Source organism: Aristolochia californica, unplaced genomic scaffold (assembly GCF_029961685.1).
Source record: "Aristolochia californica isolate CCGP_79_NKW_82.1479 unplaced genomic scaffold, dmAriCali1.0.hap1 SCAF_2, whole genome shotgun sequence".
In the NCBI taxonomy this organism is placed as follows: Eukaryota; Viridiplantae; Streptophyta; class Magnoliopsida; order Piperales; family Aristolochiaceae; genus Aristolochia; species Aristolochia californica.
Window position 1 is genome coordinate 7,370,939 of NW_027181881.1, and position 27,850 is coordinate 7,398,788.

Consider the following 27,850-nt stretch of genomic DNA (forward strand, 5'->3'; position numbering starts at 1 on the left):
AAAAGAGACATGAATCTATGAATTAAAGTTGTAATATCTCCAAGAATATACTTCTGTCATTAAGTGTTATAAAACGAGATCCTACTCTGACCCCAAAAGGTCGCTATGTCAGGTTACATTTAGGTCAACCACCGCCAGGTGGGGAGGGGATCCTATCGAATCACTTAAGCCCTAGTGCCTTCTTTATTTTACTTACGTTATGTAAAAGAAGTCAAAAGTCGTTACTATCCAACGTAAGTGTAGGGGGAAAGTAAAATACAATTATATTTAATTTTTCCCCATTTTAAGCATAATGGGAGGGAAAGTGAATTCAAAGCTCGACCCCTCTGTATTCACTTTCCCTCCCTCAATTACAATCGGGTTCGGGTTGGGGATGTTAGGAGGGCTCTGTCAAATGAGGGTCTCAGAGAAAAAAAAAAAAATCTCTCACTCGCGTACTTGGTTAGACTTATTTATAATAACGTTGGAATTGAATTGTTAGACTTATTTAAAGAGACGAGTATTTGGCCGTTGACCCCTTATACTACCATGGACTTGAACATAAAATTGTGTGCATTACTGGAAATGAAGTTGATGATGGAAAATTTCAGAGACCGGTTTGTAAGTTGAATTACTTAATAGTCTACTCCAAATATTTCATTCGTTCTAAGTGTTATTAGTCAATTTGTGCATCAAACTCAATTTTCTCATTGACATGCACTTGAAAGGATAATGAGATATTTAAAGAAGAATCCAATATAGGAGTTGTTATATAGGGAAGTTAGTCTATAATGAATTTGAAATGAAGTGACGATTTCAATTCATCTTTAATGAATTGATTCAACTTCAACTCATCCTTGGTGTTAGTATAGACGAGTTCAAGTGCACTGGAAAACAAATTCTAGTGTTAGTGCGCAAAATGAAAAATATGATATAAACAAGAGAATGAGTAATTTTTTGTAATATACTTAAATAGAACATATGCCTAAACAGATAATTAACCAAAATAAGCATGGTTACTACACTTATAAGTGATTTAATATGTAGTATTAAAATATATTAATAAACTAATAAAAGACTATATTATATTACTTAAGGATTACAGTTTATTAAAAATGAATATAATAATTAGGTGTGATTAAAATAAGTTATAAAAAAAGTAAAAAATAACATAAGTGAATGTAATAAAAATTTTAAAAATTTTGTAATTACATAAGATATATGTTAACATTAAAAACCACTAATTTAATATAGTAATAAATATATATATAATAAATAAATAAATTATTTTATCAATAACGTAATATATATTTTTTTGTATTATTTATTAATAATATATTTTCACAAAATTTAAAACCATTGGTTTAATTAATTATAGCAATAGGATAATTAAACAAAACAATTTATCAAATATTTATTTTAACAATATTTTAATTATGACTATTAAATCACTAATTTAATACAATAATTATAAAATGAATATATTGAATAAATAAAAATAATTATTTTATAAATAAAAATATGGATTATTATTTTTATGAATAGAAAAGATATATTTTAACATTAAAAACCACTAATTTAATACAGTAATAAAAATTTAATATAATAAAAAATAAATATATTCTTTTATCAATAACATAATATATATGTTTGCGTATTATTAATTGATAATATATTGTTACAAAATTTAAAACCATTGGTTTAATTAATTATAGAAATGGGATAATTAAACCAAAACAATTTATCAAATATTTATTTTAACAATATTTTAATTATGCCTATTAAATCATTAATTTAATACAAAATTTATAAAATAAATATATTGAATAAATAAAAAATATAGATTATTATTTTTATGACGCTAGTTTAATTTTTCCTAACTTAGGAAAACTTAAACACTTTGTCTTCCTCACAGTGCACGTCATCTTCCTCAGTGCTGATAATGGCGGGAGACTACGGCGGGCTAGCGGGCAACAGCAACGGAGGCGGCGCTGTGACGGTACGCCGAGAGGGAGAAGAGAGAGAGGCCGAGAGGTAGGGGTGGCATCGATTCAAGTCGAGCCCGAACCTGCCTATGTTATAGCCGAGCTTGATTTAAATATTTTGAACTCTAGCTCGTGCCAAGCCTAGGCTCAAGCCTAATAATTTTAACCGAGTTCGAGCCAAGCTCGAGCTTCAACATTCATTTAAAACTTTTCAAAAAATACAAGTCTCAAATTCGTGCTCCAACTTACATTTAAATTTTTTCAAAAAATACATGTCAAATACTTTTCCAAATAGAGAAAGGTGGACAAGATTCAAGAGATTGGCGCTAGCAGCAAATAAACTTTGATCATAAACTTTGTTGTAAGCAGTAGATAGTAGCAATACCAACAGAGAAGAGTAATGTCTTCCTTATGCTTCTCATAAGATAATCTCTGCTGCTAGAATCGATATGTTTAGAGTAACTTCTGTTGTTTGGAGAAACAACAACGTGCCTTCCTTGGTATTGGAATATACGTAAGAAAAATTATATCTCTTGGTCACTACTGTTGCAATCGGTATGTAGGGCAAAGGTGAAATAATAATGTTGATATTTAGTTACAGAACTAAAACTAGTTCTAAAAAACGTGCTTAAGGCAAGAGATAAGAAGTAAGTGCAAGTTGTATATACTTTCCTCAAATTGAGCAGCAGTAGTAAGGAAACTTCCCAACGTCTTAGCAAGATCAAGATACCAAATTCAGATAAGTTTCAAAATCAGAAACACAATTGTCTGGAGTTAATCCAGATCTTTGAAGCACAACAAAACTTGCATCAACGGGTGATTTCCAAATTCAATGCCTACACCAAGTAAGATACGATCGATGATAAGCATAACAATGTTAACAGTAGCAGTAGAAAACAGAACTGAGAATGACTTAATAAAGATTCTAGGTAATTGCTGTAACTTCCATAACGTAGCAAAATTATTTTTTAATTTTTTTACCCACGATGATAAGGTTACTGGAAATCAATATCCATAAACCAAACCGCAAGGGAAACAAAGACAGAGAAAAAAACAAGATAGATTGATCATTGTGTTGATCATCCATTGAGTAGCAATAAACAAACAAAACAGAGAATAAACGATTCTCAGAATAAGACTCCATCAAATTTCAGCACAATAACAACACCTTCATGACGCATAATCCAAACACGAAAAAATAATTAGAATCCTGAAATATCACTGCTCTGATACCATGTTCATTTATAGGATTCCAAATATCACATTGTTATGCAATAGATAGAAGAAAGAAGGAGAAGTAAAAGGAAAAAGAAAAGAGAAGACCAAGGAGAGGGAGAGAGCGCACGTTGAGAAAAAGGAAGAATAATTAAGGTAGATACTTTCACACCCTCCCCCGTCAACTTTATTTATATATTCCAGGAATACCAATATTACAAGTATACCCTTCACCCTAATAAGAATTAAAAAGAGACAAAAAACTTAAACTAATTACATAAGTGTCACCCTAATTACATCATATCTTCCAACAATCCACACATTCAAGTGTGTTAGAATATGGGCTCAAGACCATAAGACCAAGGAAGACCCACACATCCAAGAGAGATGGAAGATGGGCTCAAACCCACAGACCAAGGAGAAGGCCCACAAGCCTACAAGTGAGGACACGACGGTAAATAAAGATTTATCTCATAGAGATGGAATTGATGTAATTAGTTTAAGTTTTAGGGGTATTATAATAATATTATAATTTTATTCATCTATAAATTGAGCCTCAGGGGGAGGATTAAGACACAAGTCCATAACATTTTTCTTCCTCCTATTTTCTCCCAATATGTCGTGTCTCCTTTTCTCCATGAGCTAAATCACAAAATCTTGAAAATCAACACATTTTATTCTAGAGAAACTTAAAGCATGAAATATTTACATTCCCTCCAAGAGCCAACTTGTAGATATCTGAATAAATTTGGTAGCAACATGTCCACTTGAGCACTAATGTTTTAAGTTTGGTGTATTTGATGTTTTCACACTAGCTTGAAGGGTAATGTTAAAAAGATTATTATAAGGTTTACTTAGACATTGTTTACTTGGACTATTTCTAGCCTATTACTTCTTGTTCTTTCATTATTGGCCTAAGTGCATAATTGTAATGTTTGTAAACCCTATAATCATTATAAATAAAGATAGAGGAGAGCATGACCTAGCACAACCAAGTGAGCTCCTTCTCTTTTGGCTTGTCTTTCTCACAACATTAAACCTAGCCACTTCTTTTATTTTCCTTCTCTCCCTCCTTTCTCTCTTTTCTAAACCTAAACCACCATGATTCAAGGCCATAAAATTTAACATCTACATTTATCCTTGTAGGATTTTATAGGTGGTATTACAGTAAGTATATTTTGATTTACGTAATCTCAAGTAGAATATCGAAGATCAACCAGTTCAAGCCACTTCCAAGGATTTGCAACTGGTATGTCTACCACTAAACATTCAAATTTTTACGGAAACAATTATAAATTTGGAAATATAAAATGAAACATTTTCCTAGTCTATAACTTTGATTTTTTGAAACCCAAGAAAATAGAAAAGGGAGTAGAGAAAGAAATCTATGAATACATTATTGAAGATAAGAAAGAAGTATCATTAAACAACAAGGCACTAAACATGTTTTTTGGCTCTCTAAGTGTTATAGAGTACTCTAGAGTAATTGGTGCATCAAGTGCCAAGTATGAGATAAACTTGAGGTAATTCATGAAGGTTTCACTCAGGACAAATAAACCAAGGTAAATAGGCTTCTTATTATATATGAGAACTTGAAGAAGCAAGATGAAACATTGAAAATGTGAGTGAAACATTCAACATAATCCTAAGTAAGCTAGATCTATTAGATACCATCTACATGGACGAACAAAAAGTTGATAAAGTTCTTAGAAGCTCACCAAAGGAGTGGATGCCTAAAGCCATAATCATTCATGAGTTTAGGATTGTCAAATCTATTAGACTTGAAGAACTAATGGGCACCTTCTCACTCATGAATGAGCTTAGATGAATTTAAAAAGGAAGAAGTTAGGGCTAAGAAAAATGCATTTGTATGTGATAATGATTGTTCCTCTAGTGATTTAGCATATGAATGACAATGAATTTTCATGTTTGTTAGAAGGTTTAAAAAGTTTATCAAGTTTAGAAAAAGGGAGGAGCTCAAGAATAAAGAAGGTCTCAAAAAAGTCAAAGAATCGAGAAAGAAAGCAACCAATGCTACAAATGTGGTAGTAAAGACCATTGCTAACTCCTCTTTGAAGAAGAAAGAAGAAAAGAAGTAAGCAAAAGAACCAATGAAGAAACCAACCAAGAAGCCTTTGAAAGTGGAGACTTGGAATGAAGCTCTCTCATGTTCAAAAAGTGATCGGAAGAGTCAGAAAAAAGAGGTTGCCAATATGGCAATCATGGACTTTGAATGTGGTATGTTATGATCTCGAAAATGATGAATTAATGTAGATATATTAATTGTGAAATGTGAGTATCTTCTTGTAGAAAACAAGAGGTTGACCAAGATGCTCAATCAAGAAAAGGTTGATAAGCACAATCTTGATGTCATGTACAATGAGGTAGTTTGCAGGTTAGATACCTCAAGAGACGAGCATGAAAGCATGGTAAAAATTCATTAGAACTGTACTAAGAAAATGCTTCAAACGATGCCAAGGGCAAGTGTGTGCCAAATGAGAAAAAGAGAAGTGTAGAAAACAACACAAGGAATGGTCCTAGAAACCCTAAGAATCAATGGAACATGAACAACTTTGCTAATAGTGATATTGTCCCATGTACCTATTTTGGAAATAAACGACACACCAACAGTGGAAACTGACATAAAACAAAGCAACTGAAAAAATTATCCCAAGGATATGGCAAAGAAAGAATAATCAGGCCAACTTTAGATGACCCAACGAAAAGGGGCAATCACTAAGAGTTGAATGTGGGACGATATGGAAGAAATATGCCTCAAAATCTATGGAAAAAGAGGAACATGATTTTTAAATTGCGGCTTCTATTTAGAACTCAAAGATGTAGCTAAAGTGAAGTTTGGAAGTAGGAAAAACTATATTTATGCTCATTAACCCTCTTGTACACGATGTACTCTATGTACAAGGTCTCGACTACAATCTCTTTAGCATTAGTCAAAAGATTTAAGGTTGTATTTGGGGGGAATGGATATAAAATATTTTATTATTCAAAACTTGTCTTTTTTACAAAAAGAAAAAAAAAAAAAAGGCACACAAGACTAGGATATGTGGCATGAAGCTTTTAAAGAAGATTCTCTAAAAGGATGCTCCAGAAGGTTTTCTAAATATGAATTTTGAAAATCAAGAATCATTTAGCCCAGAAAATAATTTCCATTACCAAGCTTTTTTTCTTTTATTGAACTATACCTCCCGTGGACACCGCTCTGTTATGAACCATCATGACTTCCATTTCTCATCTGAGATGGGCTAAACTGTAATTTTAAATCGTAAGGAGTATGGATCATTTTAAAAGTTTATACGTTTGTAAATACTGGGGAAAAAACAGGCCCGACTGAGAGATCCTTAAGAACAGAGGAAGAAGAGAGAGACGAGGGTGTTTTATTCAATCGCTTACTCTTCTCCATTTTCTGTAGATTTTTCATGTTCACCGGAATAAAAGGAGAACTGAACCCTTGTTAGTTTTTTTTCTTTCAAATTCCTTTGATCTACTCTCTGCCGAATCTCCGATTCAGCCATGGCCTGCATCAAAGGCGCTTCTAGATCGGCGACGGTCGCCTTTGCGCCGGCATCGCCTTACCTTGCCGCCGGGACCATGGCGGGAGCAGTTGATCTGTCATTCAGTTCGTCGGCAAATCTGGAGATCTTTAAACTCGATTTCCAATCCGATGATCCGGAATTACCCGTTGTCGGAGAGTGTGCCAGCACTGAGCGCTTTCATCGGCTCTCTTGGGGCGGCAACCTAGGATCCGTGTCAGACGAATTTGCCTTGGGTCTCATTGCTGGTGGTCTAGTTGATGGTAGTGTTGGTGTCTGGAATCCTCTTAAATTAATCAGGTAATTTACATCGAATTCACAATAAATTGACGGCAAAGTTAGTAAAATTAAAAACTTCACCTCTTTATTTGATCTGATGTTCTCATGGCTTCGTAAGTTGTCTATCTTAGATTGGAAGATTTTTGTTCTGTTGTGCTTCTTTCATATTCTTTCAGCATTCTGTCTGACTTCTGATTGTTATTTATTATTTTGTTGCTGTTCCTAATCTAATCTTTTCCTCGTTTATGATGTCGCTCCTAGCTGTATCTCTGCTTTTCCACTTTAAATTAAGGTTAACAAGGAATATTTTCTTGTGTCACTAGTCAACTGAAAAATTGATTCCCTTCTGTTTAAAAATTAAAATTTGAAGGCTTGTGATCTTGATGACGTCCGTCTTAATAAAAAACCGTAAAATATTACTGAGTCCTTTGGACGTTAGGAACTAAGATATAAAACTTAATTATCTCTGAGTTTAAGCCGTCTACCTAGATTCTCTCTTTTCTTTCTTTCTCTATTTCTTTTAAATTTCCGAAGGGCCTGTTATTCATGAGGGATGAGTGAAACTTAGTATAGCGAGCATGATGAAGTGCATTTTGGTGCTTGTCTATTGGGAAACAAGCTGTGACACATTCTGTAGTTTGAGAATCTCAATTTAGAGCTTGAGGTGCATGTTTAACAAAAAATTCGTGCCAATTCTATTTCAAGAGTTGTGCAGGAACATGTTGGTTCTAATTTAGTGAGTCTCTGAAATTGTATGATCTTCAGCATTTGCTTGGATGAACACATTTTATGCTTATTTCTTTGGTTTATGCAGTGGATAATAGATTTTACATGGAAATATGATATTTATCTTGTATCTTGTCACAATAAAATTGCAGTGCTGCTCTGATCTAACATACTTCAATAGCATAGAAGACTCTAATTTTTTTTTTCTATGTCATTATTGGACCCATTAGTTTTTTTCCCCAGCAGTTGTAGTATGCTAGAGCTAGATGTGTGTGTGCAGAGGCTTTCCGTACCTTTATAACACAGCAATGCAGGTTGCTGTCCACACTAATGTGTTTCACAATAGGAGGGTTTCTACGTTTTGCAAGAGGTCATCTCTCTGATTCGGGGGAATATCATGAATGTGGACTGCGAAATAGGTGTCTGATGTAGTCATATTTGCTGTGGTAAACTGTTTATTGGTGTTAACTTTGCCTTTAACTGCATCACTAGCAAGTCTTTACTTTTCGAAGGAATTTCCAGGTGCTAATCAGTAGTAACAGACCTTTCCCATTCCCTTACAAGTTGGGAAGTGTTGAAGAGCAATTATGGAAGTCTTACATGACTCTCATAGAAAAAGTTTAAAAGAAGGATAATTAATGTGGTCAAGTTTGTGTCTCATGGGAAGGAGCTGTAGCCAAGGAGGAAGTTTAGTATTATCAAATTTCTACTTTGTTAAGAGTTGTTTAATTATTCTAGGATTTATCTTTATGTAGTTGTTTAGTTCGATTATAATTAGGAGTACTATTCAGGGTGTAACTAGAACTTGGGTGGTTTAGTTTTATTATGATTGTATGTATTTCCTCTATTATAAATAGAGGCTTAGTGTACTCAAATTACTATAAGTCAATGCATTATTTATCTTTCCAGAAATTTGAGCAAGTTCTGTGAGTTGACTCAGTCAACCCATAAAGATAATGTGATCCTTTTCTTATTTATCATTTTTATTAGTTTAGGTTTGTATGCTACTTTTTCTTTCTCATTGATATTTTCCTTTTCCAGTACCAATTTTTTCCTTGATGTTCACACCTTCATACTACACTTTCCATATTACAAATTATACATTAATGGAAGTGATTTTGAGTTTTATTTCCAAGACAATTTTTTTTTTCGGTAATCGAAGTTTTCTACAATGAGAAATCGACATTTGAAGTAACAAAGGTCAAACAGTAAGAAAGGTTTGAGGTTACATTAGAAGGCTTAATTTTTCGAGACGTTTTATGCCATCTAGAGTGAAACTTTATGTGGAGCATTGTATCTCAAAAGAAAGTTCAATGAGTCTAGTTTCTAACTCAACAAACTATTTATTAGTTTGATGTTTCTAGAGAGAGCTATCAATATTGGAAGACTCAAAGGTCATGGTAAAAGTATGTTGCTTTTGGAAATCCGAATTTTAAGCTTTTTCCTCAGATAAGTCTTTGTATTTTAACTCTGGTTGTTTTTCCTTGGAGTACATAAATTCTGGGCTCCAAATTTGTATTTTTTTTTAATTGCATGCCTCATCATTTTACAAACATGCACATCATAGTCCTTTCTTCTCTATAAAAATCCTGTTTTGCATGTATCATATAACAACTATGCATGTCAAAGTTTCTCTTTGTTTCTCTCCGGCCATTACCTTCAATTCATATACCATAAATTTACTCCTGTATGGAGGAAAATTACTTTGAAATTCCATCTTCAAGAAACATTTCTGCTGAACAAAATTAATTTGTTTCCCACATGCCCCTAAATTAGGGTTTGAGGTTGTTTCAAAAGAGAAACAAGGGATAAGAAGGGCCTATTTCTCACCTTTTCTATTAGAGTTTTCTATTTTGTTTTACTAACTTGTTGCTATTGACTCTTAGGTTAAACAAGTTCTTTTATTCAACTCCCTTTACTGCCCTTAAGTGTCATTGAGGTTCCCCAAAAGTTTCTATTTTTTTTTTTGGTCAACTATGGTAAACGTTTTGCTCCCACTTAATGTTACTTCACTCATTTAATAAAATTTCAAAACACATGATAGAAATCTGGTATTCTAATTTGTTTTATCCTTTTTCTTTGTGTCAAGACTGGTCATTCTCATTAATTTATTGATTTGATTTGATGAGCGCCTCCTTATTTGGAAGTCTCCTTTCATTTGAAATATGAGTGCTCCTACCTTTGTGTTCTTCTAGCATTTTTTTTTTTTTTTAATTTATCATCTCTTATTTTTTCACCATTTTAGAGCAATGCATATAGATACTCTACTTGCAGAGTATAAGAGTGCGCCCACTTTCTAACGTGAGTGAAGTCTTTTTTTTCCACCCAATTGGTGATTTTTTTATTGAGTTACCCTAAAAAAAGTGAATAGTATCTTTTTCATGTCTAAAATTAGGCTTTTTTCTGTCTTTGTAATTGAGCAGAGTTTTTTTTTTCAAACTATGACTGTTATGACTGGTGTATGGAGTTTTTTTCATACGATTAGGAGTGATTTTCTTTTCCAATATTTGTTTTGTCCAAACTGGGTCCATGTCCTTTTTATTCCCAGCTTGAAGGGGAAAAATAGAAGAGGAAGTACAAAAAAAAGATATTTTATTTTATGTGACTAAAATAATCAAGTAAGGAGGAGAACAAAAGATGATTTTTTTTTTCAGCCAAAGAAGATTGACGACCAAATTTATTTTTTTCTTGGAAGTTGAAGTTACAAACTCCAGTTTGAGGGGTAGTATTGAAAAACAATTATGGAAGTCTTACATGACTGTCATAGCTAGATGTCTAAAAAAATGATATTTAATATGGTGGAGTCTAACAGGAGTCTCATGGGAGGAAGTCTCATAAATTCAATTGGAAACATCCCAATGACACCTTAGAATTGAACTATGGTAGGAGCTTGAGAGAAACCATGGTCCAAGTGGTTTTGGGCGGGTTAGTAGCGATCATGGTAGCATGCAGCCATTCTTATTGTGGCCCACTTATTCATTTTTTTCTTCTTTTTTTGGAATTTTGCACCCTTTACCATGGTGAGACTTGAATTTAAGACTTGACACTAACTAACCCCCCAACCCCATGTGACAATTAAGTCAAATGCACAATCTCCATATTCTGGATCACTTGGGTCAATGGACTCGACAGAAGTTGAGATTAGAACCTCATTTCTTGAATCTTTTTAGGGGCTCATTCTTGAAACTTTATGCTGGGGAAAGAGATTCGAAAAAGGTGATTAGCAAGCTAAGGGCAGTTCAGCGCCTTCGCAGGACTTTGTTGATTAATCTGAGGAAATTCAAGATTTAGCAAGGATGTCAAAAAAGTATGTCCAAAATCTCTTTTCTATGTGAGGAGAGTGTAAGGATTAAGTAACTGGTTCCATCTTCAAGTGGTGAACAATTTTAATCAAAACTTCAAAGGAGACAAAGTTACTTATGGTGTAGATTTGTGGGCAGGAGCTTGATGAGATGGTCCTAGCTAGATTTGACCATCTTGCTTCTATTTCATTGATTAACAATTTATTATTAAGTCACTGTCATGATAACTTTGATTTCATGTTTACAGGAAAGTAGTTAAGAATGAAGTAGTAGTGAATACTGCTGTTAAAGAAGTGCTCATATGAAAACCCTATTTTGTCCTTTTTTTCTTCACGAACAGACAAATTCTTGTTTATTACTGTTAGAATTCACTTATAATCATTTCCTATAACTGTAAGTTTCTCATAAGGGTAGGAGTAAGTTAGGCTTCATATTATAAGTCTATGTTTCAATTTTCTTTTAATTCTGAGTTGTATTTAGAGAGTTGTGAGGGATATTGTAATAAAGGGCAATGTTGTCATTTTGTATCATAATCACTTAATTGAAGTAATATAAAGAGAAGGTCTCGAATTCTGAGCCCTCAACTCAACGCAGCTCTCTTGCTGGTTTCCCTCTCTTTTTCCTCTTACTTTTCTCTTCTCCTTCTCAAACTTTAATCTTACGATTTTATAATTACAACTAAGATAACATTCTTATTTTAGAAGAGCACTTCTTTTGCAGTTCAGAGGGCAATACGGGTGACCCTTTTGTTGCTCGTCTTCAAAAGCTTACTGGACCTGTAAGTCTATTAAATGCTTTCATCTGACTTCTAAGGATGCTATTTTCATTACTTTTTTATTTTCGATTGTAAATTTTATTAGATGTGTTTATGTATTACCCACAGGTTCGTGGTTTAGAGTTCAACATCAATTCTCCAAATTTGCTTGCTTCGGGAGCTGATGGTGGGGAACTCTGCATATGGGATCTATCAAACCCGAAAGAGCCTCATATTTTTCCTTCCCTTAAAGTATGTATATATATTTTTTTGGTTGTTAAATTGATATCTGTGGTGTTTTATCTTTGTTTTTCCTCATGATTCATTCAACCATATTGATATTTTCCTTGTTACCCAAAAAAATGTTATCTTTCCAAGGAAAAAATCAATTATATTGATAGCATAAATATGTCAATTGTAATTTCACACTCGCTGTGCTTATTTCTAACCAGAGAAACACCTGCCATTAGCAAGAGAAAAGGAGTAGCAATGGCTCACAATTAGGTCTTATAGAGGCTATGGCCTGCTCAGCATCCAGTCTTCCCATTACACATTGGGTTTTGATCATGTTTCCTTACAATGTTGAAGCTACTCTCCCTCTTTCTTTCTCTATGGCTCTGTTATTACTTGTTTTGCTTTCTTTCATTTGTGGCTTTCTGATCTGGCTACACTTTCTTCAACTGAAGTCCTTTTGGCATTCTCATACTTGTAATGGTGGGTTTTTAATTACATTATATATTGTTAAAATATCAACTCAGGGGTATTTTGGTTATTTCATCGATTATGTTTTTATCTTATATGATGTTTATTAGGTAGGCAATGTCTTCATATGCCTAAGGTTCAATTTTTATTCATTTTAGAGGTGTTTTTAAGGAGATGTAAGTTTATGTTTTGAGGGGTATTTTTGCCTTTTATGTAAAAATCACTTAAAACCCTGATTAAAAGAAAATACTTATGGCTAGCTTTAGTTCTGGCTGTTTGATGTTTTGGTTCAGGATATCTTGCCACGAGATAGAGATGTTTTGGCCTCCTCACTATCTTGTGGCAACATGTCCTTTGCTTAGCAAGCAGCACCTCATATTCCTTGGCAAAAGAGGTGGTCACCTGCTCCCAAATTGTAGTTAGAAATTTTCTTCCCCTTAATTCTGAGGTTTGAGTTGGTTCTCATTTCTTCTGCTTGGAGGCCTGAGCCTTCTCTTCCTCTTCGGTTGTATTCATTATTGTTTTTTAATGAAAAGCAATTAACAAATTCAAAGGGAAAAAGTATTAAATAATTTATTCTTCAATCAATTTATTCAATAATTTGACATAGCTTGTAAAATTGCTGCAGAGTTCAGGATCTGGTTCACAAGATGAAGTATCTTTCCTGTCGTGGAACCACAAAGTTCAACACATACTAGCATCTACTTCTTACAATGGAGCTACTGGTATTGCATGTTCATTGGTCAAATTTTATTATTTTGATGCTGTGTGTACTTTGAATTGATTACTCCTTCTGAACCTTTTCAGTCATTTGGGATTTAAAACGGCAGAAACCAGTGATAAGGCAAGTTTATTACTTGACTCAACTGTCATGGTTCATTTTTTTCAAGCTATTTACATTGGCTCATTTAATTTTCTGTGAGAGCTGTGGTGGCTGAATGTTTTATACATGTGCAACAGTTTTTCAGATTCCAAACGTAGGCGATGTTCAGTGTTGCAGTGGCATCCTGATAATGCCACCCATCTCATTGTTGCTTCCGATGATGACAGCTACCCTTCTTTGAGTGTAAGCAACTTGTTTTGGATTTCATTGATCATATTTTTTTTTTTTTTTTAGACGTGAAGGTGAAGTTGTTTAAGTTAATTACGTTTTGGACTGTTTATTTTCAGTTTTGGGATGTAAGGAACACAATCTCGCCAGTCAAAGAGTTTGTTGGCCATACCAAAGGTCTGCTTATATAAAATCAGATAGTTACATAGAATAGATTTTTTGTTTTTCTTGGCCATTTCACATGTTGCTTTCTAATTTTCACTATTTGACCTTCTGATTCTCATGATTTACTTTTCTTGACTGATTGGTTGTTGCAGTTTTAAATGGCTATTGTCTTCTTTTGTGCTAGTCTTGTTTCTTTCAATGTTTCTAGTGCTGGTAGTTTTGAAGTAAATTTGCACATTTACAGAGGCATCTAGTTTGTATACTTAAGTATAAGACACATGTTTGTCTTTTGTGAATTTTAGATCAATCGAAGAGTGTAGAAGTAGATTAGCATGTTTCTAGTGATTCATTTGATTACTTATAACTTTTTCCTTTCTTTATTTTATTACTTGTTTATGAATGAGAAATGAATGAATTAGCTCTCCTTTGTGGCATTATATTACAATTCTAGGGGAAAGAAAGAATATCTGTCTTTACAAGCTGATTCTTCTACTTAATATTATACTTTCTATATTTTGGTGACTACTTTGCAATAATTTCAGACTTCCAACATTTTGGTGACTAGGTGTACTTGCAATGTCGTGGTGTCCTAGTGACAGTTCATTTTTACTTACTTGTGCCAAAGATAATAGAACTATTTGTTGGGACACGACACGTGCAGAGGTATGGGATTTTTCTTAATTTTTTAGATCTAGTGTTTTCCCTCTATTGGAGACAGTACCTGCTTTTGTCATGATTTTCTCAAATGTATTTTCTTGTAATCTCAGCATGGTTTCTTATATTTAACTTTGTGCAGATGGTATGTGAATTGCCTGCTGGGACCAATTGGAATTTTGATATACACTGGTATCCAATGATCCCGGGAGTGATTTCAACGTCATCTTTTGATGGGAAAATTGGTATATACAATATGGAGGTATGACCTTTTTGGTGCTTTACATATTGGTATTTTTTTGTTTTGCTATAACATCATTGTACTTGATGCTTATTTTTTCTTTTCACATACCTGTTTTTCTTTGTGAAAGAGTATATTTACTTTTCTATTGGTACTGCAGGCTTATCCAAGATTGGCTTCTACAGAGGGTGAGTTGGCTGGCACTTTATCAAGTTCTGGCTCTTCTGGAGGTACTAAATTTCATTTAGAATCATAGTTTTTATTAGGTTCACTCTTGTCTCCTTCACGACTAAAAGCATTTCTCTGAATTTTGTGCTATTATGCTCTTTGGAAGTCAGAATTATGCTTATACTTGTCTCCTTCATGACTGGAATAAAAAAATGCTCAAAATGTTGTGCTATTATGCTCTTTGGAACTCCTGGGATTTTGGCTGAGGATGTCACATGTTTGGAAACTAAATGTAACCAATGCTCATTTCTTTGTACTGATGACATTGCACATTTCCTTTGAAAGTGTTGCGTGGGCATGTGTACACGTGAACTCAAAGAGAAAATCTTCTTTTCTCTCTCTCAAAAAAAAGAGAAAATTCAGGTTCCAGATAGAAAGTATTTCAATCTGTAACGATTTTGTTCCTGTTTCATATATGTTATTTCCTTTCATATTATCATTCCATAATGGACGTCTTTGTTGAGGAAGCAGGAGAGAGCACCTGGTCCAATCAATTTTTTTTCCAGGATACTGAATAAGGGCTGATAAAACAGATCCAAGTGGATGTGTCTATGGACCATGAGTTGAAATTATTCTGCCACTTGGTAGAAGAATTTGCATGATAGCTTAGGCATGTTAAATCTTGACATTATCTATAATGCAAATTATTTTGCTGATTGCTGTTTCACCTTGTCTTCTTTTCGTAGTTCATCTAAGAGCACCAAAGTGGTTGAAGCGTCCAGTGGGAGCATCTTTTGGTTTTGGTGGCAAGCTTATTTCATTTCACCCTAGTCAATCAATGTCAAACTCAGAGGTAACTGTATAAACATTGGTAGTTGTATTATGGGTTTTTCCCTGTTGTGTCTCATGGGCTTTTAGTTCTTTCTCAGGTCTATATGCATAATGTAGTTACTGAACCCAGTTTAGTGAACCGCTCAACTGAATTGGAGGCAGCAGTACAGAATGGAGAAAAATCTTTATTGAGGGCTCTATGTGAGAGAAAGACTCAAGAGTCTGAGTAAGTCATTTGTGAAGTAGATATGCGCAGTGCTTCAATGTTGTTGACCCATTATATTTGCTTTCTTGTATTTGTGTTGTATGAAGCAGGTCTGAGGATGACCGACAAACTTGGGGCTTCCTAAAGGTTATGTTTGAGGAAGAAGGAACAGCAAGGACGAAGCTTCTTTCCCACTTAGGTTTCAGTGTGCCAATTGCTGAAAGAGATGATAATCTGCAACATGAACCTAGCCAGGATATTGACAAAGTCCTCCCTTTGGATGAGAGGACAGGTAACATTGAAGCAACTGACAGATTGACAGTAAGTTCACTCCCCACTGACAATGGAGAAGATTTCTTCAATAATCTGCAAAGCCCTAAAGCAGACAGTATTCTGTTACCGTCTGGGGATGACTTTGCAGCTGAAAGTAGTTCTATACCCAATGGGGATGAACCACATGAAAATATTGTGGAGGGTTCTGATTCTTCACTTGATGGGGATATCCAACGTGCTTTAGTAGTTGGGGACTTCAAGGCAGCAGTTTCATTGTGTATGTCTGCAAATAGAATGGCTGATGCATTGGTGATTGCTCATCTTGGGGGTTCATCCTTGTTGGAGAGCACTCATGGTCAGTATCTCAAGAAGAGCAATTGTTCGTACTTGAAGGTTAGAGATTATTTTCTGATTCTTGTAGTGGCTAGATTACACTAAATGGCAAAATGTTCTTACACAAATCACAAATTTCCCAGCACCATTCTTAATTTCACACTACAATATCGTACCATAGTATTTTGTGGAGTCAATTTTGTGATGTAAATTTGATGTACCTTCAGGTAGTTTCTGCGATGAAAAACAATGATCTCATGAAGTTCGTAAACACAAGGTCCTTATATTCCTGGGAAGAAACATTGGCACTTCTATGTTCAGTAAGTTGTTCAATTTTGTGAGGCTAGAATGTTATACTGGCCTGCATGTTTTGAAATTTATTTTGTTTCAATTACTTAACTATCTTTGTGCATGCATTTTGTTGTTTATTTACTTACCATGTTAGTGTATGAAATGCCTTTAAAAGCATGTCTAGTTGCGAAGCCATGATGTTTAGTGCCTTTTTGCACATTAAGGTGGGTTAATCCTATCTGAAAAAGTTTTCTATGAGAAACCAATGACCAATTGCTTATTTGAGGAAAAAAAAGTTCCAGTTTGACCAGTATTTCAGCAATTAGTACGTACACAGGAAATCATTGGAACAAAATTTGATTCCATTCTAGAGACGAATAGAATATGTGATCAATATCAGACATTTTATGAACATTTAACAAAAAATATTTTATAGTAGGTTAATCCCATGTGAAAAAGTTTTCTATGAGAAACCAATCACCAATTGCTTATTTGAGAAAAAACAAAGTTCCAGTTTGACCAGTATTTCAGCAATTAGTACGTACACAGGAAATCATTGGAAACAAAATTTGATTCCATTCTAGAGACGAATAGAATATGTGATCAATATCATACATTTTATAAACATTTAACAAAAATTATTTTATAGTATGCTAATAATTGATATATATATATATATATATATATATATATATATATATATATATAGTTCTCAACAGTTGTTGAATTCTAGAAAAAATAAATACTTAACTGATTTTTTTAATTTGTGTACAATGAGCTTCTATTTGTAATAGAGGAAACAAGTAGAATCTGATTACAATCAAACTACCAATTCCTAGTTACACCCAAAGTCTAACATTTAAAAATAAGTCATAGAATAATTAAACAATTGAACATAAATAGAAGACTGAAATAACTAAAATACCTTTTAACTGAAACACTTTTGTGAGACATCCTTCTATGAGACTCGTGTAAGATTCTGCTATATTGATTACTACTCTGTGAGAGTCATAAAAGAATTTCCAATACCTGCTCTTCAACACTCCTCCCCCTCAAGGTGCAGTTTATGACTTTAGCTTGCAATGAAATAGATTCATGGTCTTCAATTTTCATTGGCTAATTTTTTTCTTATAAATGCCAATTCTTCATTTTATTGTCCACCCCTTTCTTGAATATTTTGGTCACTTAAAAATTACCACATGTGGAATAAAATACTTTTTTCTTGTACTTCTTCTACTTTTTCCCCTCAAGCTGGGGATAACAAGGATATAGAGACCCAACTTGGACAAAACATAGTATAGGAGAAGAAAATCACTCCTAGTCATATGATAAAACTCTATACACCAATCAAAACGGTCAGTTTGAATTACACTCTGCTCAATTTTCAAAGGCAAAAAAAGACCACTCACTTTTTAAAGGTAGCTCAAACAAAAAACACATATTGGGTGAAGAATAAAAAGACTCGACTCAAGTTGGATGTTGAGCACACTTCTATATTTTTAGGTAGTGGGTCCTAGCCCTTACTATGAAGTGATGAAAACACAAGGTGATAAATGGATGAAATACTAGAGGAAAACAACTAAAACAAGAAGGATGTGACTACGCAACACTTATACTTCCGAAAAAATATAGAACATGACCATTTTTTGGAAAAAAAAATAGGGGAGACTGTAACGACAGACTATAAATATAACAAATATGTTGGACTAAGTATGGCCTCAAAGAAAATTTTGGGGGGTGATCATAATTCTTGGAGATCACAATGTGGAAGATACACAACCAAGTAACAAAAACCCTAAAAATTGAAAATAACATTCAAGCAGGATATCCCATACCTTGTATGAGCACATCATGGAGTGATTATGTCTGACCAAAACTCTCTAATTAGAAGAAAACTTGCCTAAAAAACTAGGACTCTTAAGAGAAAAGGACACTTAATTCACGTCAATGCATGGGGAGGTAATAGGAGAGAAAATATGAAAGGAGAAATTTTTGGTAGAACTGACTTTTTGGTACTTATGATATCATTATCTTTCAAAATTTAACTCAGAATCACAAAAAAATTGTTTCTCAAGAAACTAAACTGAAAGAGCTTTAATTTGATATCCAATTTGACATAAAAAGCTTCGTTCTTAAATCTGTTATGATTACTTGATTTGCTTTGTTCTATAGTATGACCTTTGTCGACTCCAATGAGAATATCTCCTTGCATACAAGTGAGATTAACATGAAAGTTGCTCCTTCAAGGATAATATTTCTTCTAGGAATAAACTTCTTTTAAGAGAAGAATTTGATAGATTTCGAAATCGAAGAGCCCTTTCCTCCATATGGAGGGCTCTATACCTTCTGCTTCCAAAATTTCATTCTGCAAGTAGATTCTATGCAGGCATTGGTAGATCGCTCAAGTTTTGGGAAGACTTGTGGATAGGGCAGGAGCCCCTGTAGGCTGCATTCAGAAGTCTTTTTCTTCTCACGACTCGCAGAGACATATCAGTAGCAGAAGCTTTTAAGCCTCCATCCTAGAAGGGGTCTCTCGGATAGTGAGGCTTTGGAGGCTAGTCGATTGATGGACCTTGTTGCTTCGTTTAAAATCCGTCTTTTGGAGGCTGACAAACTCATTTGGTGGCCGGATAAAAAAGGTTCTTTCACTGTCTCATCCACATACGGTTTTTAAACGGTGGTAACTCGGCTTGGAGGGAGAATGAGATCAATTTTGTATGGCGTTTATGTGCCCCTCCAAAGGTAAAATTCTTTATGTGGAGTGCCTGTCAAGGCAAAATTCTCTCGGCAGCTGTATTGAGAAGAAGAGAGGACACCCCTCCGTTGATCCCTTGTGTCCATTCTGCAACTCTGAAAATGAAACTACTAGCCACATTCTACATTGCAGTTTCTCTTGGAAGGTGTGGATCAACATTCTTGGAAAGTTTGGGCTACAATTCTGCATGGCGGCTGATCTACTCTCGTTTTGTAAATCGCTCATGGGTACCCCTATGCCGAGTCTTGGAAAGATGATGCTCTCTGCTTGTTCCAGTTTCATCCCATGGGGCAGCTTAATTTCCGTGAGGATTAAGGTAAGGGAGGTGTAATGGCTGGACTAGAGGTCGGTCAAGGAGTAATTTCCTTCCACCAACCATCTGGGGAACGAAGTAACTCCCATTCAACGACCACTCTCTCTAATCCAGCACCTCTAGTAGGACAGCATCCAGGAAGAGGCGAAGATCGAACCAGTCTGGGGAAGCAGCACCGGCAGCAGCAGCAACGAAGAGGTAAACAACCGGAAGAAGAAGAAAAGAGGGAAAAGGAAGTTATTGAATCTGAAGATAGTTCAGGCGAGAGATGGCAAACTGTAATCTCGAAATCCTCACGCCGAAGGATCCTTGTGGAGGATCCGACCATATACGAATTCCGGAATGGAAAAGCAAAGCTGACTTTTCAAAAGAGAAAGGAGAAGAGTGGGGAGGCCATCCAGATTCATGCGCAAGAGGGGAAAAAGAAATCATACATCTCCCTCCCGATCTCCGCAGTCAGATTTTTCCTAGACATTTTTAGGAAAGTCCAAGTAGGAAACATGGGAAGAAAATACAGCAGATCACTCCTCACTGGCGATCTGGAATTCCAAGTTCACAGCCAGTATCATGGAGGCCTTCTTCATTGCGTCATCCACCAAAGACGTGGACAAATGATAATGGGTATGATTTTCCTCCCACAGCCCTCCACTTCTGGAATGGGTTGGAAACGATTTGATCAAATTCTTCAGCAGCTAGCCACCCCACCAAAAATCCACTCACAACCTAGCGCTTCACACCAGACAACTCTGTCGCTCCCACCGGATCCTCCACTAGAGAAGACTCCGACCTGCAAAACCAATTATCCAATACCACCATCAACACCACTCCCCCAATTTTCACCCCAGAAAAAACAATTCTTTATATCCCTGCCAGCCCACATTGAAACTGAGGGCAAGCGCAAAATGTCCCTGGCAGTCCTCTTGGAAGACCCGGAAAATTTTTTCACCAGAAGACAACTCCAAGAATGGCTGCAAAAACGAAATATCACGTTCACAGCCATCATCAAAGCTCATAAGAGGAGCTGGATCATCAACTGCCATTCGGAGGAGGACCGCAAGAGACTTCATTCACTAAAGGTAGAGACTATTTCAACGATCCTCCACATGACCAATTGGAGCCCAGAACTCACAACCCCCATCTCGGGGCAATGGGTGATCGTCAAAGGTCTTCCGGTGGAAATCCGATGCCGGCATACTCTGGAATGCCTCACAAAAGAATTCGGAGAGGTTATTTGGGCCGAAAGCCAGCCAACGCAGCTTCACAGAGAAAAATTTTTCATCCGGCCAAAATCACCGGTAAGTGGTTTACAATTTTTTCATATCTCCTGCGGAAAAACCATGATCTGGGTCTCCATGGAATTCGGAGATCTGGAAACCCTTCCGGCAGCCAACTCGGAAGAAACCTCACGAAACACAACCCAGACTCAGCAGATCCGTCAGTTACTGACTCGGAAGCCGCACTCGGAGTTCAATCGGACATGGGTTCCGAAAAAACAAAAACAAAAAAAAAATCCAACCACACAACATCAATCCCCATATCCCGAAACAATCCAATCAACACCAGTTCACAGTAACCCTTTCACTGCCCCCGCCGAAAAAGATCCTATCCACATAAGTGCATCCGCAGACAAAATCTCATCTCTGAAATCGCCCTTGGCAACAGTGCCAATCCCCAATTCCAAAACACCTGCAATACACCATTCCCCAAATCCAAAAGCTGATAGGATCTTTCAAACCGATGTGCAGACACATCCGGACAAGGGGATTATTACTTCCCTTTGTTCACATCCATCACTGTCAAACTCTAACCCGCCTCGAAACAAAAAACACTTTCCCCCACATACCTACCTCTCCATTTACCAAAATCCATCATCACCTTCTCAACCTCGAGCCCCGCACCATACTCTTACACAAAAAAAACCACCTTTTCAACCATCAAATCCACAGCCGTCGACCTCTACAACTTCCAAAGCGCCTCAGCCCACATCACGCCGTTGCCCCGTCATGTCCTTTCTACATCAACCCTTTCCCCAACGCCGCACCTCGAGTCCCGAACTCGCCTGCCATACATCAACCTCCAACACCCTTCAGTCGACATCACGCCCCGTCCTTCCCTTTCTACATCAACCTTTTCACCTCTGCCGCTTTTCATTTCCCGAAGCAGTACCCATCTTTCCATCTTTAAATCCCTCCCATCCCCTCCGCCACCCAAATCTTCCTCTTCCCGAAGCCTACCGTACGCCAATCCCTCAGTCCAAATCACGCCACCATCAACCCTTTCCCCAACGCCACACCTCGAGTCCCGAACTCGCCTGCCATACATCAACCTCCAACACCCTTCAGTCGACATCACGCCCCGCCCTTCCCTTTCTACATCAACCTTTTCACCTCCGCCGCTTTTCATTTCCCGAAGCAGTACCCATCTTTCCATCTTTAAATCCCTCCCATCCCCTCCGCCACCCAAATCTTCCTCTTCCCGAAGCCTATCGTACGCCAATTCCTCAGTCCAAATCACGCCACCCTCCCGTCCTTTCACTTTTAAATCCCTCTCCTTCCCTCCGCCGCCTAAATCTTCCTTTTCCCGAAGCCGCACCCCTCACTTGTCATCCCCGTCCCGCAGCTTCTCTAACTCAATAAATCCCCTTTCCCCCCCACTTCCACCCACATTCTCGGCTCGTTATCAAGGATCTCCCTCTGCGACCCCCCCGACCTCAAACCTTCCTCATCACCCATCCCATCCATCCCAGCAACCAACTCCTCTCGCCGTCCCATCAAACCCTCCCTCTCTGACTCAAATCTCCCCTTATACGGCCACCCCTCGAGCCCCGTTAAGGCCATCCCTCTTCTCTAATGAATCCACTTGGGATTTCGAACCCCCCTCTCACTCCCCTTCCCCCTTATATATTCACTCTCCCACTATCCTCTGCCCCACCCCCCTTCGTATTATTTACCCCCACTCCGACACCATGGAAAACTCAAACCCCAAAACCTTCACCCCTCCCTTCCACACCAATACTGAAAAACAAATTGCCACCACCCCTTTCCGATATATCTACTCCAGGAAAAAAGAAGCAGGGAAAACTAAAGCCAAACTCGGTAACCCCACACTTTCCGAGACAAACAAGGACAAAGATAAAATCAAAGACACTACCCCCCCACCTTCCCCCCCTCCAAATTCCCCTCCTGTCCTCCCAATGGAATTTCCCCATGATTGGTACGATCTCCCCCCTGCTTTCCCCTATGGAATCCCTCCAATGTGGTCCGACCTCCCCCCAACTATAACCTCTGAATCTACCCTAGCCAAGGCCTTCACTCCCAATCCGCGCGATGAGCTCCTCCTATTCCTGCTGGAACAGGAACAATCCTTTCCTCGAGAAGAATTTTCAGAAATGACGGAGCTTGCCAACATATTTTGTGCGGGATACACTGAAGCTGGAGCCGTGGAGCGAAACATCAACTCCCACCGTTCCCCATGATCGTTCTATCATGGAATGTAAGAGGTCTCGGCTCTCTGGCCAAGCGTGCTCTCGTTAGAGCAGCGCTTTTTGATGTTAAACCAAAAATAGCTATACTTCTTGAAACGAAGATACAGTCTTTTGATTATTCAATTGTGTGTAATATATGGTATGACTCCAACCCAGCGTGGGCGCATGTAGCTGCAATTGGCCATTCTGGGGGCATTATTGTCATCTGGGATCCAATTGCTTTTGATGCTATTTCCGTCCTTCCGGGGCGATACTCAATAGGTATCCAGCTCCGGGATCACAACCTCGGTACTTGTTGGGCTCTTGCTGGCATATATGGGCCTACTCGGTACCGTGACCGAGCATCTTTCTGGGAGGAAATCTTTCAGCTTGTCCAATTGTGGGACCTCCCTTGGCTCATTGGAGGAGACTTCAATGCGACATTATCTTGCTCTGACAAATGTCCTCCTGCTTCCCGAACCTCATCAACCATGAGAGCCTTTTCTGACTTTATCAATAGTGTTGCTCTCTCCGAGATTCCTCTTTCGGGGAAAAAATTCACCTGGACAAATTGTCAGAACCCCCCCATTTTGTCTAAATTGGACAGATTTTTTTCAAATATAGAATGGAACCTTCTTTTTCCCAACACCTCTGGCCAAGTCCTAAACAAAATTGGATCTGACCATTGGCCTATCCAACTCAATTCCCGGCCTCTTGCGTGGGAAAAATCTCCCTTTCGGTTTGAGAATGCCTGGTTATTAACCACGGCTTTCATCCCTTCTTTGAAATCTTGGTGGCTCGAATTGGAAAATCATCCGAACCCGGGCTGGGCCCTCCCTCGGAAGCTGAAAGCCCTCAAAGCAAAGATCAGAATGTGGGATAAAAATCACCGTGTTTCTGCTGCTTCCCAGAAAGATTCGATTCGCCGCCGCATTTCTGAGCTGGATCTACTGGAGGAACAAAGGTTAATCTCTCCTACTGAATTTTTGCTTAGAAATAAATTAAATGCTGAATACCGTACATTTCTTCATTCTGATTCTGTCCGTTGGAAACAACGTTCAAGATTTCGTTGGATGGCTGAGGGTGATGGAAACACAAAGTTTTTTCATTCCATCGCCTCGGCCAGGAGGAGGACTAACCGTATCACTGCTCTCTGTAACGGAGACCAAGTGGTAACGGATAGTGCCTCCATTTCTAACCTTTTGGTGAAGTATTTCTCAGAGCTATATTCAGAAGTCTGTTTCAGAAGACCAAAAATCCATCAGCTCAATTTCGAGCGCATCTCAACTGAAGACGCAATTGATCTTGAAAAACCATTCTCCTCAGAAGAAATTGAACGGGCTGTGCTGGGCCTTCCTAAAGATAAAGCCCCCGGACCAGATGGCTTTAATGGTGAGTTTTATCACTGTTTTTGGGATCTGTTAAAAAATGATGTATGTGCCTTCGTTCACAATTTTCACCAAGTGGGAATTACTCACTCTGGAATTGGTGCATCTTTTATTGCGCTTATTCCTAAAAAAACAAATTCAGAGGAGCCTAAAGATTTCCGGCCCATCAGTCTCATTTCCAGTTCATATAAAATTATTGGTCGTCTGTTGGCTAATCGGCTAAAAGCTGTCCTTTACAAGGTAATTAATCCTTGTCAAAGTGCTTTTATCCGAGACAGAAACATCCTGGACTCTTCTCTTACTGCTCATGAACTTCTTCATTCGTTCAAAAAATCTTCCCTTCCAAGGTTTGTTCTGAAAATTGATTTTGAGAAAGCCTTTGACCGGGTTGACTGGAAACTGGTGGATTATCTTTTTGACCGTATGGGTTTTGGTACCAGATGGAAATTCTGGATGAGGAGTTGTATTTCCTCCCCTTCTTATTCTGTTTTGGTAAATGGGAAACCCCGAGGATACTTCAAATCCTCTAGAGGGATCAGACAAGGAGACCCCCTTTCTCCATTTATTTTTACTCTCATTGGAGAATACCTTACCTCTATGATCCGGTTTGCTAAACGTTCGGGTTGGCTCAGTCCTATTTTTTCTGATCCAATCCAAGACGTCCCCATTCTTCAGTTTGCAGATGATTCTATTCTTTTTGGAGAAGGGTCCATGAGACAAATAAAACGCATGAAAGCTATCTTGAATATCTTTGAATTGACGTCTGGTCAAAAGATAAGCTGGGAGAAAACCACAATCTTTGGTTTTAATATTGATGCATCTATTCTCAACTCAATGGCGAACTATCTGGGTTGTAAGGTAGCATCAATTCCGAGTACATATCTGGGCTTACCTTTGACTCCTTTCCTGCCTTCGAAAAATTCCTGGTTTCCGGTTGTTGAGAGGCTTGAGAAGCGTCTGGCTTCTTGGAAAGGAAAATTTTTATCCAAAGCTGGTAAACTGGTTCTAATTAAATCATGCCTTCATGGAATACCTTCCTATTTCTTATCTTTGTACAATTGTCCAGCTTCTATTCGGGATAGAATTGAATTTTTGAAAAGAAGATTTTTATGGGATGGGCCAAATGGGGAAAAAAAGGTTAATCTTGTAAAATGGGTTGATGTTTGTAAACCAATTGTAATGGGGGGCCTCGGGATTCGTGACGTTGCTACCACCAACAAGTCTCTGCTACTAAAGTGGGTTTGGAAGTACAACATGCAACCCAATCTACTGTGGCGCCGAATGGTTGCAAGTAAATCAGGAAAAGAGAGAGGTTGGTGGACGGAGGGGGGAAGATTTTACAAGTTATCCCCTGTTTGGAAGAAAATTGCCAAACTCTTACCTTGCTTCAAAGCCGCCGTCAAATGCTATATTGGAAGTGGTGAAAATACTCTTTTCTGGTCCGATTGGTGGATCGGGACTAATTCCTTAGAGGAAAGTTATCCTCTTTTATTCCAGCTGTCAAGATCTCGAAGTTCAATGATTTCTGACCATTGGCAGTCCTCGGGTGGGTGGAATCTTCATCTCAGACGGGCATTAAATGACTCTGAAACTGTTGAAGCAACTGGCCTGATCAATTTACTTTCTGGTGTGGCCTTAAAAAATTCTTCCGATATCCTCATCTGGACACCCAACAAACAAGGTATGTTCTCTTCAGCCTCAACGTACCATCATTTGATTTCCTACCATCCTCTTCACGCAGAACATCCTGTTACTTTTGCTTGGTCGCTCCCGATTCCTCCTCGCATCAAATTTTTCATCTGGACGGTATGTCTTAAAAATTTTTTAACTTCTGACGCTTTGCAAAGACGAGGCATTAATATTCCCAATCCAGAATGCCCATTCTGCAACACATCTCCTGAAACAGCAGATCATACGCTTTTGCATTGCGAATATGCTCATAAGATTTGGACCGAATTAATGGACAAGATCGGTTTATTATATTGCCCTTCGCAAGATTTGCTAAACACTATTTATACTTTGGTTAGCTCCCATCTTCCGAAGTTAGGGAAAATCTTAATATCTTGTTGTGTTGGACACATTGTGTGGAATTTATGGAAAGAAAGAAATAATCGCAAATTCAATCAGAAATCTATTCCTCGGAATATTCTCTGTGATCAGATAGTCGGTCAAGTTAGCTCTTGGGTTCTCTTTCGCAAAGAATTCTGTGATCTAAGAGCAACAAATATGAGGGAAAATTGGAGAAATGTTGCGAAAATGTCTCTTATTTCGAAGGCTCCTATTATGATAGAATGGACTAGGCCTCCTCCTGGACACTTTAAATTAAATTTTGATGGAAGTGCTTTCGGTTGTCCGGGCCCAGCCGGATTTGGTGGAGTAATTCACGATGATCAAGCAAATCTTCTCTACACTTATGCGGGTCCAATTGGAGTATCAGACTCTACTTGTGCGGAATTACATGGCTTGCTCAACGGGCTGAAACTCTTCAAACAAAAAAAGGACGGTGCTCTCTTGATTGAAGGGGATTCTCAAGTTATTATAAATTGGTGCTCCAAGCCTTCAAAACCTCCTTGGCGTCATTGGAAGATTTATGATGAAATCTGTAATTTAACTTCTGATTTATTATGTACTTGGAAACATGTACCAAGATCTGCTAATCATTTAGCCGATGTTCAAGCTAAAAAAGGCGTTACCCTCCAACATCTTGTTGTGGAGGAAATGTCTTTTTAGTTTCTTAGTTTGTATTTTATCTCTTTTGAATGCATTTACAACTCTTCTCAAAAAGTTTCATCCCATGGGGGCTTTGGAATGAGCGCAATAGAAGACGATTTGATGCAAAAAGTGAATCTTCAGACCGGGTTGCGGATAGAGTGGTAGGACATATATCAACTTGGCTTTTAACAAAGAAAGCTTTTTCTCCCTATTTGGGTTCCTCCATTCGTGAAAACTGGAGAAACTTGGCTTTGATGCACGTTGGGAAAAAGGCTCTGGTCATGTAAGAATGGACTCCTCCTGATCCTGGCTATCTCAAGTTAAATTTTGATGGCTCGTCTCTTGGTAACCCTGGTATTTCAGGTTTCGGAGGAGTTATTTCAGATCATTCCGGAAATTAGCTATTCACTTATGCTGGCCCCCTTGGTATATCCGACTCTACGTCTGCTGAGTTACATGGTCTCCTCTCCGGTCTTCGTGTCTTCAGAGATACATGCAGGGGCCCCCTCCATAT

General features: G+C 37.4%; 1 protein-coding gene across 2 annotated transcripts in view; it reads left to right on the forward strand.

Moving 5' to 3' along the window:
* Positions 1–6,533: 6,533 nt before the first annotated feature.
* Positions 6,534–27,850, forward strand: part of LOC137957075 (protein transport protein SEC31 homolog B-like) — a 43,285-nt gene continuing 21,968 nt past the window's right edge. The window contains exons 1-14 of one of the 2 annotated variants that reach the window (XM_068804779.1): positions 6,534–7,030; positions 11,758–11,815; positions 11,921–12,043; positions 13,122–13,218; positions 13,301–13,337; positions 13,454–13,559; positions 13,664–13,721; positions 14,275–14,372; positions 14,506–14,625; positions 14,765–14,834; positions 15,519–15,625; positions 15,702–15,829; positions 15,916–16,474; positions 16,642–16,734. In XM_068804779.1, the coding sequence (XP_068660880.1) occupies positions 6,711–7,030; positions 11,758–11,815; positions 11,921–12,043; positions 13,122–13,218; positions 13,301–13,337; positions 13,454–13,559; positions 13,664–13,721; positions 14,275–14,372; positions 14,506–14,625; positions 14,765–14,834; positions 15,519–15,625; positions 15,702–15,829; positions 15,916–16,474; positions 16,642–16,734 (1,974 nt within the window). In that variant the 5' untranslated portion in view covers positions 6,534–6,710. The remainder of the gene's footprint in view (positions 7,031–11,757; positions 11,816–11,920; positions 12,044–13,121; positions 13,219–13,300; positions 13,338–13,453; positions 13,560–13,663; positions 13,722–14,274; positions 14,373–14,505; positions 14,626–14,764; positions 14,835–15,518; positions 15,626–15,701; positions 15,830–15,915; positions 16,475–16,641; positions 16,735–27,850) is intronic. The other variant, XM_068804780.1, reaches the window with a different exon arrangement.